Raw genomic sequence first — 20099 nt, forward strand, 5'->3', positions numbered from 1 at the left:
CCGTTCTCCTTTTGCTAATATTTATTCTTTCATGTGATTTACAATGTTATCAAATGTTGTGGCTTGCTACATTTGATTTTAATTGGTAAGACAGTTGCTATATTTTAAGTTAAAAAGATTTTTATATGCAGTGAAATAATTTCCAAGAATCTGAATTTTGTTTCTTTCAGCAAAAAGAGATCTGATTGTGAAATGTGTCTGTAATCCTCATGAGGGCAAGGGCCACATTCATATACCCAGTGCCTAGAATAAATGAATAAATAGTACTTGCATGTAGCAGGTCCTCAGTAAATATTCTTTGAATTAAATGAATGATAAAAAAGTCTTAGTATATACAATAGTTTGAAATTAAAATTTTCTAGAAGTTATATTCAAATAATTTATAATAACCTCTTTTTTAAAGACTATTGAATCTAATCTCTTAGTAGTTTCTTATTAACCAGCAAATCATACTTGAATTAAATCTCATTCATGTTAATTTTCAAATGTGTTTACAGTAAAACTTCATTATAACACTTTGTTCCCTTTAACATCTCCAACATCAAATGTAAAATCACCAAAGAGATAATATGAGAAGGCCCACTGTATGTGGAGCAAGCTCTATAAGCTAATGTGTTTTTAAGGATGTACGGGAACAGACAAGGGAATGTGCCTCCTAAGGAGTATGGTGGTGATGTCACAGAGCATTCAAACATACGCATTTCATCTGCTGGAAATAAAAGGTATAGTATGTAATATGAATTCTGCTCTTCAGTCATTTCACTGTGAAACTGCAGCTGCTAAAACTGGCTTACTGAATAAGTAGGAAGGTATAGTATGTTAACAGATTCCTTATTAATAAGAAAAGAGTTAAAGGGAAAAAAAGAGGGTGGAAGAATTGTGTTAAATGAAAATTTATAGTACTTTACAGCGTTATTTTGAATTGCAAGTTTGGATTATAAGTGTGCCAAGGTATTCCAAATAAGTCCCTATAATTATAAGGTATTTAAATTTGGTTGAAGTAATGAAAGGACAAATAAGCATATAGTTTAATGGACTAAAAATCAATTTATAATATCTTGGAGTTATGGGAGTGATGTAACTTAACTGGGAATAAATTGAAAATGTTCGTACAATGTGAGTTTTCGTTTCAAAAAAATTTCTTTTTGATTTTCAGCTTATTGAGTAGATAACTTTTATGCTTACTTTGTAAAATTAGTGCTCATAATCTGTCATGTCAAAAAGAATGGAAATATATGTATTTTATATTCATGTTCTCTTTCTGTTTATAGTTTAATTTTGGTGGCTTTCTTATACCATACATAAGGATAAACAGTTCTGAATCCATAGTGCATAATGGAGATAATAATGTCATTATATCACAAAAGGTGTCTATTTTCTCTGAAGAAAGTAATATATTGAAGTGCTTGAGATAAGATAATTTGCTATTTGGGTCTGATTAGGCTTTCTTTGAGGAAATTGTCTCTCCTCCCCCCTCCCCCATTTCTGTATTTCAAGGAAGGAGTTTTTAAGGCATGATCTTCTTTTCTAGTGTGCATATAGGTATCACTTTTCACTTCTTTTTTTAGGATTTATTTGTATTTATATTTATTTTTTTTTATTGGGTTAACTGTTCTTATATAAAAGGATTTTTTTGAGAATCTATAGAGCCAATAATACAGACTGAAGAAAAAGGTTATATATTTATAGAGGCTGAATATATATATCAAGGTCTCACTGTAGAAAGAGATAAAATGCTATGATTTTACCCTGGCTTAAAAAATATGTAACTATTGTAGTGTCCATAGTACTTTCAAAGTCCAATAACTCATACCTACAATTTACTGTAAATTTTTGTTGCCTGAAAATCATTTGAGTTCTAATCCTTCTTGTTTTTGTTTTAGTGCTCGAGATAATGAACCATCTAAATCCACTAACCAAGACATCTGTAGTCCTTTTGCGGGGATGCTCTTTGGTGTGTACAAAACTTCATTGATTAAACTTTTGCATACTGTTCTTATAAAAGGTCTTTAGTGAGAACTCAGTGATATATCATTAATACTACTGTTACTAGTAATATAAAATATTTATCTAGTGCTTACTTTAGGGTAGACCCTCTGCTAAACATTTAGTGTATATTGTATAGGTCTGTATAATTTTATTTTTTATTTTTTATTTATTTTCTTAAATGTTTATTTATTCTTGAGAGACATAGAGAGATAGAGCACGAGCTGGGGAGGGGCAACCCCCGAGGGGCTGTCAGCACAGAGCCAGACTCGGGGCCAGAACCCACGAAGTGTGAGATCATGACCTGAGCCAAAGTCGGACACTTAACTGACTGAGCCACCCAGGCACCCTTAATTTTATTTAATTTTAATTTTAATTTTAATTAAAAAAAATTTTTTTTGAGAGAGAGGGCTCAGGTGATTGAGGAGCAGAGAGAGAGAATCCCACAAGGGGGAGGGAGGGGGAGAGAGAGGGAGAGAGAAGCGGGGCTCACCTGAAGTGAGGCTTCTGTTTACCCAAAGTGAGGCTTGAGCTCACCAAAGTGGGGCTCGTGCTCACCTGAAGTGGGGCTCAAGCTTACCTGATGTGGGACTTGAGTTGATGAATTGAGATCATGACCTGAGCTGAAGTCAGATGCTTAATGACTGAACCACCCAGTCTGTATATAATTTTAAAGTGGAATAACTTTTATTTATTGATGAACTTTACATAGATTATGCATGAAATATTAATTTCAGTAACCTTGTTGTAGTGTGACTGTTTATTATTCTGTTTTGTATGTGATAGTTTTTTTCTTCATTCTTCTTTTTAGCTAGCACAGAATTGCCTTACATTTTAAGTTTAGTTTCCCTGAACTAAACCTTTTTATTCTTTGATATACATCTTTCCTATGTTCTTTCCATGTGGTTTTTGAAGTGTTTTGTTCAAATCATCATAATCCAAATTTTCTGTTTATCAGAAATGAAGGTCGTTGCTTAATATAAGTATGGTGATTTGCTACTTGTCATAATTTCAGAAACTGTGTGAACAGTACCTTACTTATTTCCTATGTGTAACTTTAAAATAGAAAAGTGGTCTGATTTCTGTGTAAAAACTATTAGAAAAAATTACCTGAAATTTGGTTTCAGTGGAAGTATATGAGGAAATTAGATAACACTTTTGATTCATTTAACCCAAAAGCAGTCAGTAATTTAAATCTTGGTTTAGAGATATTTAATTGCATGATATTCTCAGATCTTTATTTCCTTGAGATGGTTATTGTGAGAAAATATGGCGTAGCAACTAGTTTTATTCTAATGTAATGTCTTTAATTGAGAATTTACCAGTGTAACCTATCAGTAAGGTAAAGGCTTCATTCTTACGATGTATTTTGTTAAACATGGTAAAAATTGGAGAAATGGCTTTTTGTTGAGAAACAAAAGAAATTATTACTGACAAATAATTTTATCAATAAATGGATTACTCTAAAGTTTTAATGTTGAATGTCATGAATTTATCATTACTGCAGTCCAGGAATTATGGATGAATATTTGGTGAGATAATAGACTCTAATGCTTGGAACAAACCATTGAAGTGATTTAATCCAGTGATTTAACTAATGATTGTTTTTTTTCCCCCAGCCTATATTTGTATGGACCCATAAAGAACTCTAGAGGTAGCACAATCTGATTGTTATAAAATTCTCATTTCAATTGAATTGAAATTTGTCTTCCTATAGTTTTGCTCCAAGAACTTATGCTTTATTTAAAAAATTAAGACTGTGTCTAATGAGAGCAAAAACAACAATATATTATGTGGTTTATAAAAGAATCATTGATTTTTTTAGAAGTATGCATTTGAATTTTCAAATATTTGGGGATTTTCCTTTTATATTTTTATTACTGACTGCTTGTTTAATTCCCTTCTGGTCTGAAAAAAAACAGTTTGTATAACTTCAATTTCAAATTGAATTTAAAATACTTTTTAATGGCCCAGAATATAGTCTATCTTGGTGAGTGTTTAGTGTGTAGTTGGAAGAATGTGCATTGTATGGTTGTTGAGTGTAGTGGTTTATAAATGCCAAGTAGGTCAATTGGTTGGTAGTAATGTTCATGTCTTGTGCATACTTAATGATTTTTTAATTTTTCTTCTACCACTTGTTTAAAACAAGTTTTAAATTTTCTGACTACCTTGTTCTTTTTTTTTTTTTTTTTTTAATTTGTTTTTTTTTCAACGTTTATTTATTTTTGGGACAGAGAGAGACAGAGCATGAACGGGGGAGGGTCAGAGAGAGAGGGAGACACAGAATCGGAAACAGGCTCCAGGCTCTGAGCCATCAGCCCAGAGCCCGACGCGGGGCTCGAACTCACGGACCGCGAGATCGTGACCTGGCTGAAGTCGGACGCTTAACCGACTGCGCCACCCAGGCGCCCCTGACTACCTTGTTCTTAATGTGGAGCCTGGAGTGCTGGAGGGATTTTCTTAGTGTGCCTGCATCTTTGTCAGTTTTCAGGACCTGTTTGACTCTAACAGAGTGATTGCTTTTGCTTTTTCTTTGGTGCAAGGCTGATTCTGTGTGTCTCATTCTCAGAAATGTCTCAGTGTTCATGATGCTTCCCAGAGTGGTAACCAAACCCTCCTTTATGTCTGTGGAGCTTGTTGTGTGAGAATTTCCTGCCCTTCCCCTAACAGTAACAGGACTTTGCTTTTTGTAAGTGCAGAACTGGGTCCAAGCAGGTTTTCCGCTCTTTCACCAGTAGATTCTGGCCATTGCTTTATAATGAAAGAAGGATCTGGAAAGAATGGTCTTTTTCATATGTCTCCTGTTGCCCCATCTCCAGTCTCATAAGCTTCTGGTGAAGGTAGAGAAGTGAGTGAGATTCCCCTTGTGTCTGGGTAGATTCCAGAGAATCTATATCGTTATTCTAGCCTGCTCAAAGCCTTTAAGAAGTCATTAACATTTCAGCATTTTCCTTCCTACCCGCTATTAAGGTAACTGCCTACTTCATCATACTCTGGGAAAGGTAAAAAATGTGGATTATCCCATCTCTTTGGATTAGTTTTTATGCCCTTTTGAAATCACTTTACCTGGTTGCTTATAACCTCAGCTCTCTGACAGGTTTTTTAAAAGTTACAGTTTTATAGATGATTGAGCTTTTTCACCATTGTAGGATTTGAGCAGTGTTCTCTTGTAACTTTCTGCTAAATAGAAGAAGAGCTCCTCAGTTTTTGTTTTTTGTTTAAAACAGCTTCTTGGGGCGCCTGGGTTTCTCAGTCGGTTAGGAGTCTGACTTCACCTCAGGTCATGATCTCACAGTTCGTGAGTTCGAGCCCTCCATAGGAACCCTGCAACGGGGTCTGTGCTGACAGCTCAGAGTGGAGCCTGCTTCAGATTCTGTGTCTCCCTCTTTCTCTGCCCCTCCCTTGCTCTTGCTTTGTCTCTCTCTTTCTCAAAAATAAATGAACATTAAAAAAATTTAAAACAGCTTCTCATTTCTTCCTCATTATGTTCCTGTTTATATATATATATATATATAAAATATAATATATATATAAAATATAATATATATATTTAAAGTATATATATATTTAAAGTATATATATATATATATTTATTTATTTATTTATTTAAAGTTCCATTAAATCCAGTTAATTTTTTTTTTTAAGGCAGTTCCATGCCCAATGTGGGGCTTAAACTCACGACCCCTGAGAGATCAAGAGTTGCATGCTCTACTGCCTGAGCCAGCCAGGCACCCCTATGTTCCCATTTTTATTTAAATGCTTGGGCATAGTTACAGTAGCTAATTTAATGTCTTTATTTGTTTCATCATCTGTTGTGGTTTTTTTTTTTTTTTTCTATTGACTAACTTTTCTAATAGTTATTGGTCACTGTATTAGTTTTCTGTGCTGCATCACAGATTAGCACAGGTTTGGGGCTCAAAACATCCCACATTATCTCATCTTGTCTGTGGATCAGGAGTTTAGGTTCTCTGCTCAGGTCTCATAAGGGTCAGGTCTCATAGAGTCAGCCAGGCTCTATTTTCCATCTGAATCTTGACTGGGGAAGAATCTACTTCTAAGCCCATTCACATTGTTGGTGGAATTCATTTACTGGTGGTTGTATTACTAAGGGCCTCTTACTGGATATTGGCTGGAGACCACCCACAATTTTTACAGGCCATCTGTTGTTTCTTGCCATGTGTGCTACCTTGCCATGGCTGCTCACTTTATTATGCCAACAAGGAGAATATCTAAACTCAGGGAGGGCTTTTACCTGATTATATCTGGCCCACCCAAGATAATCTCCCTTTTAAGTAATTCAGACTTGAATTTTGATCCAGAATTGGTACCTAAATCATATTAGCAAACTCCTTTCTGTTGGCTGGAAACATGTTACAGGTTCTGTTTATACTCAAGGGGAGAGTTTATACAGGGAGTCAGCACCAGAAGGCAGGTAGCATAGCATCTACCTTAGAATTTTGCCTACTACAGTCACATTTTTCTGATATTTAAGAACCAGTCTTTTTGAGGTTTTACTTTAAGCTTAGCTAGGGAAATCTTAGGGTAGCTTTCTTCCTAGGGACAATCCAGCCTTGTTACTACAGAATGACCTTTCTTGGGGGCATCTTCCTTGAACACTATAAGGGATACTGAGAACTGCACTATAGCTGGCTGGAATTTGAATTTGTCTCTACTTTGAGGATGTTGGAGAATTTTTCAGTTTGTGTCTTCCATAGTTTTCTGTCCAGCCTAATGGGATTTTATCCTGTGCATTCATAGACTAGTCTACAGTAACGTCTGAAGGGACCCCTCCACAGATTTCTAAAGCTCTTTTTATGCTTCTTTTTGGATCTTTGACCTAAACTTCTACACATTTTAGCCTTCTTGATCTTGGTCTTTACGTGATTTGCTTAGTTTCCTGGCTTTGTTTGGATTCTCCCTCGCTGTACCTATGCTCTGTAAATTACATTCAGGCAGAAATGGCAGTGCTTAAAGTGCTCACCTCATTAGTTTTCTTTCTCTCAGGTAGTACAGTCCTTGGCTACCTGTTGTCCAGTGTCTGAAAAACAGTTATGGTAAAACCTTGGATTGTGAGTAATTTGTTCTGCAAGTGTTCTGTAAGACGAGCATACATTTCTAATAAGTTTTAACTTGATAAATAAGTGATGTCTTGCAATATGAGTAGTATGTGATGCCAAATGTCACATGATTACAACTGAGCCAGTGGTTCTTGAAATTTGCTTTAATATACAAGTGCTTTGGATCACAAGCATAGAACGAATTATGCTCACAAACCAAGGTTTTACTATATTTCATATTTTGCCTAGTTTTGTTATTTTCTTTTATGGTGGAAAGTTAAGTTCTGTGTTTATTACTCCATCATGGTCAGAAGTAGAATGGATAGATCTACTTTAATATAAAAGATTATTATTAACCTTAGTGTTATTTGTCTTACTCCTATGGGAACTTCACAATTGCTGACATCTGTGTTTAATGGGCATACTTAGATGCTGTATGTTTACTGATGGTTGGGAAACTAATAATTAAGGTAGTAGAGAAAATTCTGGCTCAATTGCATTTTTGCTATCCTGTGATTTGTGTGGTGTTTCAGATGATGCATGTCTAGATTAAGAGGTTATTTTGTGTCACTAACATATGCAATAATAACGTTGATGAAAGAAATTTAAGATGACACAAATGGAAAGATGTTCCATGCTCATGGGTTAGAAGAATTAATATTATTAAAATGTCTGTGCTACCCACCATAGTCTACAGATTCAGTGCAATTCCAGCAGAATACCAATAGAAGTTTTTACAAAACCAGAAAAAATAATACTAAAATTTGTATTGAACGACACAAAAGACAGTGAATAGCCAGAGTAATTTTGAGAAAGGAAAACAATACTGGAGGTATCACAATTCCAAATTTCAAGATAGTATCACAGGGCTACAGTCAGTAACCAGAACAGTATGGTACTGGCACAAAAATAGATACATAGATCAATGGAACTGAATAGGGAGCCCAGAAATAAACCCACACTTACATAGTTAATTAATCTATGACAACTGAGGAAAGAACATACAATGGGGAAAAGACAGCCTCTTTAATAAATGGTGCTAGGAAAACTGAACATCTACATGTAATAGAAGGAAAGTGGGCCACTTTCTTACATCGTACACAAAAATAAACTCGAAATGGGTTAAAGACTTAAATGTGACACCAGAAACTAAAAAAAAAGTCCTAGAAGAGAACACAGGCAGTAATTTCTCTGACATCAGCTGTAGCAACATCTTTGTAGAAATGTCTCCTAAGGCAAGGGAAACAAAAGCAAAAATAAGCTTTTGGAACTACACTAAACTAAACTAAACTAAACTAAACTAAACTAAACTAAACTAAACTAAACTAAACTTCCTTCCACAGCAGAGGTAATCATCAACAAAATGAAAGGGCATCCTAGTGAACGGGAGAAGATATTTGCAAGTGATATATCTGATAAGGGGTTAATATCCAAAATATATAAAGAACTTATACAACTCAACACCAAAAAAAAAAAAAAATCCAATTAAAAATGGGCAGCAAACCTGAATAGATATTTTTTCCAAAGAAGACCTACAGATGACCAGCAGATACATGAAAAGATGCTCAGCATCACTAATCATCAGGGAAATGCAAATCAAAAACACAATGAGATATCACCTTCTACTTGTCAGAATGGTTAGAATAAAAAAAAGACAAATAACAAGTGGTGGTGAGGATATTGAGAAAAAGGAATTCGTGTATTATTGATGAGAATGCAAATTGGACAGCTACTGTGGAAAACAGTATGTAGGTTCCTCAAGAAATTAAAAATAGAAATGATCCAATAATTCTACTGGGTATTTACCCAAAGAAAATGAAAACACTAATTTAAAAAGATATATGTACCCCTATGTTTATTGCAGTATTATTTATAATAGCCAAGATATGGAAGCAACCTAAGTGTTCCCTTAATTGACAAATGAATAATGAAGAAGTGGTATATATAGACAATAATGTGTGTGTAATAACACAACCACGAAAAGGATGAGATTGTGTCATTTGCAACAACATGGGTGGACCTAGATGTTATTACACTTAAGTGAAATCAGAGAAAGATGACTACTGTATGATTTCACTTGGATGTGGAATCTGAAAAACAAATTAATAAACAAATATGTGGAGTCAGACTTATAAATACAGAGAACAAAGTGATGGTTGCCAGAGGGGAACAGAGTGGGAGGATGGGCAAAATGGATGAAGGGGTGTGGAAGATACAGGCTTTCAGATATGGAATGAATAAGTCATGAGAATAAAAGGCACATCATAGGGAATATAGTCAGTGATACTATAATAACATTATATGATTACAGATGGTAGCTGCAGTAGTGGTGAACGTAGCATAATGTATAGACTTGTTGAATCAAGGTTGTACACCTGGAACCAGTGTAACATTGTGTGTCAACTATAGCCTAAAAAAAAAAAAAATCACCTCTAAGTCCAAAAAATTAAATGCAGTAATAATGATCTTCTGTGGATATAAATGTTTGCACAACTTGATTTGCACATGATACCTGGGTGAGAGGTTTATATTTTTTTCTGTAGAACTGAGGTAGAATTTGAGCAGGGTACCAGTGTGATTAGTGTTGTGTTTTAAGACAGTTAATCTTACATAAATATGCTGCATTTATTGGAGCAGAGGGAGGGGAATGGAGAAACTAATTAGGAGGTTATTGCTGCAGTCTAGGTGAAATGTAGATAGGTTGGGTCCAAGGTTAATTGTGGTGAGAATAGAAAGAGGATCTGAATATGAAGTGAATAAGAGAATGAGCAATCAAAGTTATAGCAGGTTTTGAGGTTCAATGATCAGGCCATTAACAGAAAACAAAGAAGGGCAATTGCTTTTGAAGTGTTCATTTTGGACATACTTGTTAAATTTAAGGGGCTTGTGGGAGTTATTAGTGGCAATTATTATCTCAATTATTAGAAAAATGGGGATGGAGATTATTAGATTATTCTCTTATTTAAGGTTTTTGAGGTATAGAGGTTTGGGAAAGAGTAATGTATCTTGTGATTGACATATAGTAGATATTCATAAATTTTGTGAAATTAGTTGAAGAGGTAATGATACATGATTTTACCTTTTATATTTTCTGCACATGCAATACTCTTTGATATAATTAAAAATTATATTTATATTATTTAAAATTCGAGTTTCTAGTTGCAGATGTTACTTAAGAGTTAAGACCAGTTTGTGAGATGCTCTGACAGCGCAGACTCTCTCTCTCTGCCCCTCTCCTGCTTGTGTGCATGCACCTTCTCTCTCTCACTCTCTAAATAAGTAAATAAATCATCTTAAAAAAGAGGGCCAATTCCCCCCCCCCCTTTTTTTTAAGTTTATTTATTTATTTTGAGAGCGAGCACAAGTGTGAGCGGGGGGAGGGGCAGAAAGAGAGGGGGAGAGAGAATCTCTCTCAATCTCAATGTGAGCTGAAACACAAGTTGGATTCTTAACCGACTGAGCCACTCAGATACCACTAGACAGTTTTTTTTCTTACCACTTTCTAGGAGGTGAAGATCGAGAACTTATTCAAAGAAGGAAGGAGAAATACAGACTAGAACTACTAGAACAAATGGCCGAACAACAGAAGAACAAGAGACGGTAATGAAAGGTTTGCATTTAAAAAAGATGTTTTAAATTTAAAATGCATTTGTGTAAAATGACATGGTGATAAACAATTACATAGTAAAATAATGGAATATTTTTCCTAAGATGATTATATATCTGTAAATTACTTCCATTTCAGCCTCTGCAATGTACATCAATCTGCCAGGGTGGTAGAACAAATACTATGGGAGTGTTCATTTACTGTGTCATATAGGTAGCAAATGAGACGATGTGTATATCCTATAGTAGGCCTTGTAGATACCTTTATTAATTTCTTCAATTTTTGATTTTGGGTAGCATTTAGTGTAATCTACATGCCCACTATATTATCTCATATGTAGTAACAAATATGAAATGGAAGTATTTTGTCTTATATAATGTGAAATGATTAGCATACCCATAAATGCAATATAAAAATAATCATGATAAATTGATAGATATTTATATTGTATACAAGTCCTAGTGTTTGCAATCTTTCTTGTAGAAATACATGTGAAATACTAATTATAGTTTACAAGTAGGATTAGATATCTTGGTTCTGGAGAATTTTGAGACCTACCATCTTTTAGTTTTGCCTTTTTCCCTCTATCTTAGAGAAAGCCAATATCTCCTGTCTTACATTAATAATTTTTTAGCATCAGTTTCTTAAAAACTCTTATTAGAAGCTTATTAGAAAGTATGGTATTAATTTTTAAATTTTTACCCTTCCTTTTGCCAACAAAATATACATGTATCCTAAATGTCTTTGTTTCATGAAGTGAAGATTTTGTTTTACTTCTGTACTTTATTCTGTGTGAATTGCTGAGGCTTCTAAGTACTTGAGGCACTTACTGTAAGTCAGTTTACAGGTGAATTTGCACCAAATCAAAAATTGAGTTTTCAGAATTATTTAAGGCTTTATTATCAGTAAATAGAATTATTTGTACTTGAAGATGTTATTGCATGGACTTTGTGCTAAAATTTGCCTTAGTAATGATTTTGATTATGTTTACTTTAACTGTTTAATATATAGAATTTTAATTTTGTTCAGAGAAAAAGATATGGAACTCAGGGTTGCAGCTTCTGGAGCACGAGACCCTGAGAAATCGGTAAGGGTTCCTGGAATCTTTTAATGTTTGCTCTTTGATTTAAATAAGCCTCAAAGGTGGTGGCAGGTGGAGATAGAAGATATTGGGGGAAATATAAGCGTAGACCAATTTGAATAGTAATAAATTCAGTTCTCATAAAATTTAAGTTCTAACTCTTGTTTATTTCTCTAAGATAATTTTTCCTTTTTCATATGTGCATCATTTTTTAGTTTGTTTTTAAATTAGTTCTTTCTACTTGGTTCAAATGCACTATTGCAGGAAAAGTTATCTCAATTCAATCTACAATAGACATTAATATTTTTCTTGAGTTTTTCTTGTATAGGAATGATTTCCAAAGAAACTGAAACCTTTGATTCTAGTGTTTAAGCATTTTAGTAATTTTTATTTAATGTAGAACTAGAGAGATAATAATCTTGTTTTTACTTTAATTTTGCAATTCTCATTAAATGGAATGAATTACATCATTGCAGTTAAGTGGGGAGGAGGTAATATTTTATTGCTCTTCTCAAATTGTGCTTTTTCTGTAGCGGGATCTGTAGAATGTATTTGCTAACACAAGTTTTTGTCTACCTTTGATGACTAAGAAACTTTAATTCCATTAAAAAGTTCATTCCTGCAAAGAATACAGCAACTTAAAATTATTCAAATATGGGCAGCTTTTGATACACTTTTACTTGTGCTGAGTATATATCCTGTGGGTTGCCCATTTAAAGAAGTGTAATACTGGACCAGTATCACTCCCAGGGTGCTTGACTGCTCATAGAATAAAACTTTTAGATTAATCTGAGAAATGATTCTTGAGGAATTAAACATGTTGGGGAAAAAAAGGATAATTCCAAAGCTAAATACATTTTCTTCTCTTAATGGATACCTTGGAAATAATTTATATAATCAAAAACTTTCTTTTAATATCTTGAACTTTTTAATGTAATATGGTAGTATGTTATTAAACATTTGATTTATAGTTACATTAGTATTTGATGGGCATTCCTATTTATATTTAAATGAAACAACCTTTAGAATGTCAAGTGGCTTTATGAGGGTAGATAAACACATTAGACATAATAGACCAATACTTTTGGGTTTACTTTTGATGTCAAATTTTAGAAGAAGATACATAAATGATGTTCTGAAGTGGGGGTTAGCAAACTATAGCCTTGGCCAAATCTAGTTGCTTCCTAGTTTTGTAAATAAAGTTGTATTGTATGGCTGCACACCCTCACTCATTGTTTTACATTTTATTTTGGGCTACTTTAGCATTTGAAGAAACTACATGCCCTGCAAAGCCTGATCAACTTACTCTCTGGCTCTTTACAGAAAACCTTGGCTAATCATTCTAGAGAACACTTAATGTCAGAAATGTCAATTGGATAGAGAAACAGCACAATGTTGTATAATAAGAATTTTACATTCAGCATTAATATCTGCCTCTAATCTTTGCTTGATTATTTATTAATGGTGAGACATCAGGTGATTCATGTACTTCCATGTGGGGGCTTCAATTTCAAATGGGAGCTTCAGTTACCCCATTTATAAAATAAGGATTGGATCTTCAAGGCCTTTTATTGCTGTAAAATTCTTTTATTCTGTGACAGTCTGATATAGAGGGTCTTTTGAGGTCCCTTCCACCTTTAAATTTCTACCTTTAAATTTATGATTTTATGTAACAAACAGACTTTTTTCTTTATTTTAGCCTGATAGACTAAAGCAGTTTAGTGTGGCACCAAGACACTTTGAAGAGAAGATACCACCTGAAAGACCCAGAGTAGCTTTCCAGACACCTCTCCCTCCCTTACCTGCCCCATCTGCCCCACCCATCCCATCAGTTCACTCCATCCCATCTCAAAATGAAGACTTGCACAATGGACCCAGCTGCACCCTTGGTGAAATGGTGCCTCCCAGGTGCTTGTTTAAAATGTTTTGTGTTTGGGAATTAGGTAAGGTATCATTATATTTCATGTTGAGAAGGATTTGCTGAAGTGAATACAGTTATCCTTCAGAGATTTTTGTACAAATAACAGCTTCTGTCAAAGAATTTCTCTTGAGATTTGTTTGCATTGTTGGTCTTTTATTATAAAACAAGGGAAATCCTTACAACATTCTTTTATTGTTTAAAGATGTTTAGTATTTTTAGAATGAGTAACTACATTTGGTATATAGCTTTAGGTTACATTTAAAAAATATCTATTTTTTAAAAACTTTTAACATACAAAAGCTATATATTTTCTTAAATTTTGTAATTTCCACTTGGCAAACAGTGAATACTTCTTTCAATTTAAGCAAAACAAAGTTTCTAATGTGACTTTTTTGTATATATTACTTTATTTCAGCTTGTGTTTCCTTCAACTCTTTCTCTGTGATTGCTTACAGGCTATGCAAATCAAATTCCTGAAATAAAAGGTGTTGAGGTTATAAAACCTGTAACTTAGGTATTAGGATAAGGATTTGATTTTTATAGGTAAAAAGTATTAAGCCATACTAAGGCTATACATAAAGAAAATTGTCTTGTTAACATTGAAATTTTCTGGGCTGTGCTTTCTTTCCTTAGTAGGAGTTGAGCTTATTTTTTGCTTACTATTAATGTCTTATAGAAGTGTGTTTAATCAGGTGTTTTTCTTTTTTAACATTGATATTTTCCTGTGCTGTACTTTCCTCTGGTAGGACTTGGTCTTATCTTTTGTTTAGTACTAACAAATTGTAGCGTGATGTGTATTCTGTTTATTGGGTCCTTTGTTTTTTCATCTAATGGCTTCTTGACTCAAAAGACTAGGAGGGAGTGAAATGACAGAGCATGGTATGATGGTCTTAGCATTGGCTTAGGGATTAAAATGGTTAGCTCCGCTGTCTGGATTTTGGGAAAACCACACCTTTATTAAACTTTAGTTTTCTCATTTGTAAAAGTGAAACAGTAGTTAGTTTTTCTTACCTATAGTTACAGGGTTGTTGTAAGGATCAAATTTTATATAAATCTCTATATAAATTTAAGATTTAATGATGTTGACAGTTTCCTTTCATAGCAGTTTCTTTTAAATTTTTTTTTTTTTCAACGTTTATTTATTTTTGGGACAGAGAGAGACAGAGCATGAACGGGGGAGGGGCAGAGAGAGAGGGAGACACAGAATCGGAAACAGGCTCCAGGCTCTGAGCCATCAGCCCAGAGCCCGACGCGGGGCTCGATCTCACGGACCGCGAGATCGTGACCTGGCTGAAGTCGGACACTCAACCGACTGCGCCACCCAGGCGCCCCTCATAGCAGTTTCTTAACTACTTTGTTGACGTATCTATGCAGTGAGGATAATAAGGTTAGACACACTGAGTGACCAGTAAGTGTGAAAAATGTTCATGACTGGAGAGAACTTTAATGACTTCTTAGCTCTTCAGAATTATTTTGAAGTATACAACAAGGGATAACCTGTTAAGATACACTCAAAAGTAAAACATTCTAGGATGCCCCCTTTTCCCTTTCTGGTCATCTAAATGAATTTGCCTTTTCCAATATTGGAAAATATTGCCTTGGTGGAAATAGATATTTGCTAATCAGCAATGAAGTGCTGAGGTAGAGGTTTTTTGTTTTTTTTTAAAAATTTTTTTTTTCAACGTTTATTTATTTTTGGGACAGAGAGAGACAGAGCATGAACGGGGGAGGGGCAGAGAGAGGGGGAGACACAGAATCGGAAACGGGCTCCAGGCTCTGAGCCATCAACCCAGAGCCTGACGCGGGGCTCGAACTCACGGGCCGTGAGATCATGACCTGGCTGAAGTCGGACGCTTAACTGACTGCGCCACCCAGGCGCCCCGATAGAGATTTTTAAAACATTTTAACTTCATGAAATAGAAAACATTATGCCAAGACTTTACTGTTGATATATAAGTTGTTTTTGTTTACATTATGGTTGACTTCCTTTGAAAGAACAATTAAGTTATTTTACAATTAGAAAAATATACCTTTGCGGCGCCTGGGTGGCGCAGTCGGTTAAGCGTCCGGCTTCAGCCAGGTCACGATCTCGCGGTCTGAGTTCGACCCCGCGTCAGGCTCTGGGCTGATGGCTCCGAGCCTGGAGCCTGTTTCCGATTCTGTGTCTCCCTCTCTCTCTGCCCTTCCCCCGTTCATGCTGTGTCTCTCTCTGTCCCAAAAGTAAATAAAAAACGTTGAAACAAAAATTAAAAAAAAAAAAAAAGAAAAAAAAAGAAAAATATACCTTTTACCTGCCAGTCAAATGGAACCATTTATAATCCTGTTTTATACCTCTTTGCTTTTTCTTCCTGCACTGTCCTCTGTGTTACTCCAGCAACATGGCTGAAGCATTCTCTTTTCTAGAAAGCCTTACTTATTCTTTCCTCCTTACCCCTATTTGATTTAAATGTCCCTGTTCCATGTTCCTACAGCACCTCGTGTCTATTGGTATTGTTTCACTTCCATGGTGTGCTTTGTCTATTTTTGTGTTATTCCTGAGGGACAGGGACCATATTTCTTCAATACTTGCATATACTGACTAATTAGATGTTAATTGATTATTCAAAGTTTTTGTCATATAAGTATTGTGCCTTAGATTCTGAAATTTGGTAGTGTATTTTTTGCTTTTTGAATCCTTATTTTTTTTTTTTTTTTTTAATTTTTTTTTTTTTCAATGTTTATTTATTTTGGGACAGAGAGAGACAGAGCATGAACGGGGGAGGGGCAGAGAGAGAGGGAGACACAGAATCGGAAACAGGCTCCAGGCTCTGAGCCATCAGCCCAGAGCCTGACGCGGGGCTCGAACTCACGGACCGCGAGATCGTGACCTGGCTGAAGTCGGACGCTTAACCGACTGCGCCACCCAGGCGCCCCTGAATCCTTATTTTTGATGAGATTAAAGCAAGATGGTGGCTTTTCTAAAGCAGCAGTTACATTTTCAATAACATTTTTGCAAAAGAATTATGCCTTGATTTAAAAAACATTGCAGTGAAATATGAGAAAATTTTTCCAATTTTCTTTTGATACAGGATTGCACCTCTGCCTCCTCCTCCCCTGCTACCACCTTTGGCTGCTAATTATCGGACTCCTTATGATGATGCGTACTATTTTTATGGGGCCAGGAATACTTTGGATCCCAGTCTTGCTTATTGTAAGTTATCTATAGGGTAAACATGTTTTCCTAGTGGTTTAGTCAGGAGAATTATTTTTTTTTGTAAGCAAAAATAAATAAGTTGGAAAAGCACAGCTTTACTTAATTCAAATATTACATGTTTATTGACTTAAAAATGTCCTATTTTAAAACTCAACTATATTGCTTAGTTATTTCTTTTTTGTTTAGCTTTAAGAAATAACTATTTTGTGGTTTCTTGCAATGCTCTTTGCTCACTCCTAACTGAGAAGGAAATACGGAATTTTTTCCTTATGTGACATTTTTAGTATGTGACTTTTTATTTATGGATAAAGTGTTAATACACGGGTTCTCTGAAATAAATGTGTTTGTTTTAAGATGGTCCGGGAATGATGGGAGGACAGCCTGCAGCTTATGTTAGTGCTCCTGTCACCCAACAGCCAGCACAGCCTATTATGTAAGTTGTTAAAATAATAATTTCTTTCAAAATTAATTTGTCTTCCATAGAACCTATATTAATCATTTTTTCTCTTCAGAACAGATGTAACTTTAACTGTCAATTATTGTGTAACCCACACGTTCAAAGTATTGCTTTTAGTCTGTGTTCATGGAAAGTACATTTAAAAAATAAAGAGTAATCTCACTTTCATGTTAGAAAAGTCATTCATACATATTATTGATAAATAAAAATATAAATAGGCATATGCAAAAATTGAAATCACCTAAATCCCACTCATCTAGTGATAGATGTATCTAAATAAGCATTCAGGAAGTCCTTTTATGTACTTGTATAAACATACACACAACATACACCAAAATTATGTTATACACTATAATTATTATTCTGTAACCTGCTTTTAAATTAACAGTATGTCATAAATATCTTTTGCATGTTAGTATACTTTGTAGCATCATTATTTAAAATTAAACTATTTATTTTGAGATAATTATGGATTCCCATGATGGAATTGTAAGAAATAATATAGAGACATCTTGTATACCCTTTGCCCAGTGTCTTCTAATGCTAAGATCTTTAAAACTATGGTATAGTAGCACAGCCCAGATATATGACATTGGGTACTGTCACGATACAGAACACTTCCATCTTCACAAAGATTCATTATGACTACCTTTTATATTATAGCCACATGTAGTTCTTTCCTGCTCCTACTCCTTCCATAGGCACTAGGAACAACTAATCTGGTTTTCATTTCTTTTTAATACTGTTAAAAAATGCTGTATAACTCTCAACAATAGCCAAATTATGGAAAGAGCCTAAACGTCCATCAACTGATGAATGGATAAAGAAATTGTGGTTTATATACACAATGGAGTACTACGTGGCAATGAGAAAGAATGAAATATGGCCCTTTGTAGCAACGTGGATGGAACTGGAGAGTGTAATGCTAAGTGAAATAAGCCATACAGAGAAAGACAGATACCATATGTTTTCACTCTTATGTGGATCCTGAGAAACTTAACAGAAACCCATGGGGGAGGGGAAGGAAAAAAAAAAAGAGGTTAGAGTGGGAGAGAGCCAAAGGGTAAGAGACTGTTAAAAACTGAGAACAAACTGAGGGTTGATGGGGGGTGGGAGGGAGGGAGGGTGGGTGATGGGTATTGAGGAGGGCACTTTTTGGGATGAGCACTGGGTGTTGTATGGAAACCAATTTGACAATAAATTTCATATATTGAAAAAAATTAAAAAATGTATATATATATTTTAAATGCTGTATAAATGGAATCACATGTGTAACCTTTTGGGGTTGACTTTTTATTTTGTTTTTTATTTTTATTTTTATTTTTATTTTTATTTTTATTTTTATTCATTTTTTGAGAGTGTGTGTGCATGCAAGCGGGTTGGGGCAAAGGGAGAGGAAGAGAATCTTTTTTTTTTTTGGTGGGGAGAGAGAGAATCTTAAGCAGGCTACATGCCCATTGTGGAGCCAGATGGATGTGGGACTCCATCTCATGACCCTGAGATCATGACCTGAGCCAAAACTGAGAGTCAGACACTTAGCTGACTAGCCACCCATGTGCCCCAGGGTTGACCTTTTAAAATCAGCATAATTCTCTAGATATTCATCCAGATTGTTGCGTGTATAAATTGTTCTTATTGCTGAGTAACATTTCATGGTAAGGATGTACAACAGTTTGTTGAACCCTTTCATCGTTGAAGGACATCTAAGTTAGTATGAGTAGAGCTACTATAAATATTTGTGTATAGGTTTTGTGTGAGTGTAGTCTTCAGTTCTTTAAGATAATTGGTCAGGAATGTTGTTGTTGGGTTATATGGTAGTTACAACTTCAGTTTTATAAGAAATTGCCAAACTGTTTTCATGGAGACTGTATTACCATTTTTACATTTGTATTGGCAGTTTATTCAGAATCTGGTTTCTGTATGTCTTTACCAGCACTTGGTGTTGTGACTTTTGTTTATGCTACTTTGGTAAGTGTGTAATGATATATCATTGGAGATATATATATATATATATCTCCAATGATATATCATTGTATATATATATCATTGTGTATATATATATACACACACACACACACACACACACACACATATATATATATATAATTTACATCCAAGTTAGCACATGGTGCAACAATGATTTTAGGAGTAGATTCCTTAAGCCCCTTACTCATTTAGCCCATCCCCCCCTCCCACAACCCCTCCAGCAACCCTCTGTTCTCTATATTTAAGAGTCTCTTCTGTTTTGTCCCCCTCCCTGTTTTTATATTTTTTTTTGTTTCCCTTCCCTTATGTTTATCTGTTTTTTATCTTAGAGCCCTCATATGAGTGAAGTCATAAGATTTTTGTCTTTCTCCAACTGACTAATTTCATTTAGCATAATACCCTCTAGTTCCATCCACGTAGTTGCAAATGGTAAGATTTCATTCTTTTTGATTTCCAAGTAATACTCCATTGTATGTAGGTATGTATGTATGTATGTATGTATGTATATATGTGTATGTATATATATATATATATATATATATATATATGTATGTACACATCTTTTTTTTTTTTAACATTTATTTATTTTTGAGAGACAGAGACAGAGCATGAGCAGGGGATGGGGAGAGAGAAGGAGACACAGAATTGGAAGCAGGCTCCAGGCTCTGAGCTGTTTGTTAGCACAGAGCCCGATGCACGGCTTGAACTCATGAACTGTGAGACCATGACCTGAGCTGAAATCGGAGGCTCAACCGACTGAGCCACCCAGGCTCCCCTATACCACATCTTCTTTATCCATTCATCCATCAAT

At 34.8% G+C, this 20099-nt stretch overlaps 1 protein-coding gene across 10 annotated transcripts in view; it reads left to right on the forward strand.

Moving 5' to 3' along the window:
• The window catches only part of CSPP1 (centrosome and spindle pole associated protein 1), a 159660-nt gene that overhangs the window by 62014 nt on the left and 77547 nt on the right, over positions 1–20099 (forward strand). For 7 of the 10 annotated variants that reach the window (XR_006300656.1, XR_006300655.1, XM_043602225.1 and 4 more), the window contains 7 exons: positions 624–722; positions 1884–1954; positions 10550–10643; positions 11680–11737; positions 13431–13639; positions 16721–16842; positions 17200–17278. Coding sequence is in view for 8 of the 10 variants with exons in the window: in XM_043602225.1 (XP_043458160.1) it covers positions 624–722; positions 1884–1954; positions 10550–10643; positions 11680–11737; positions 13431–13639; positions 16721–16842; positions 17200–17278 (732 nt within the window). In the remaining 2 variants the exon portion in view is untranslated. The remainder of the gene's footprint in view (positions 1–623; positions 723–1883; positions 1955–10549; positions 10644–11679; positions 11738–13430; positions 13640–16720; positions 16843–17199; positions 17279–20099) is intronic. The other 3 variants (XM_043602231.1, XM_043602232.1, XM_043602227.1) reach the window with 2 other exon arrangements.

This window comes from Prionailurus bengalensis, chromosome F2 (assembly GCF_016509475.1).
Source record: "Prionailurus bengalensis isolate Pbe53 chromosome F2, Fcat_Pben_1.1_paternal_pri, whole genome shotgun sequence".
NCBI classification, from domain to species: domain Eukaryota; kingdom Metazoa; phylum Chordata; class Mammalia; order Carnivora; family Felidae; genus Prionailurus; species Prionailurus bengalensis.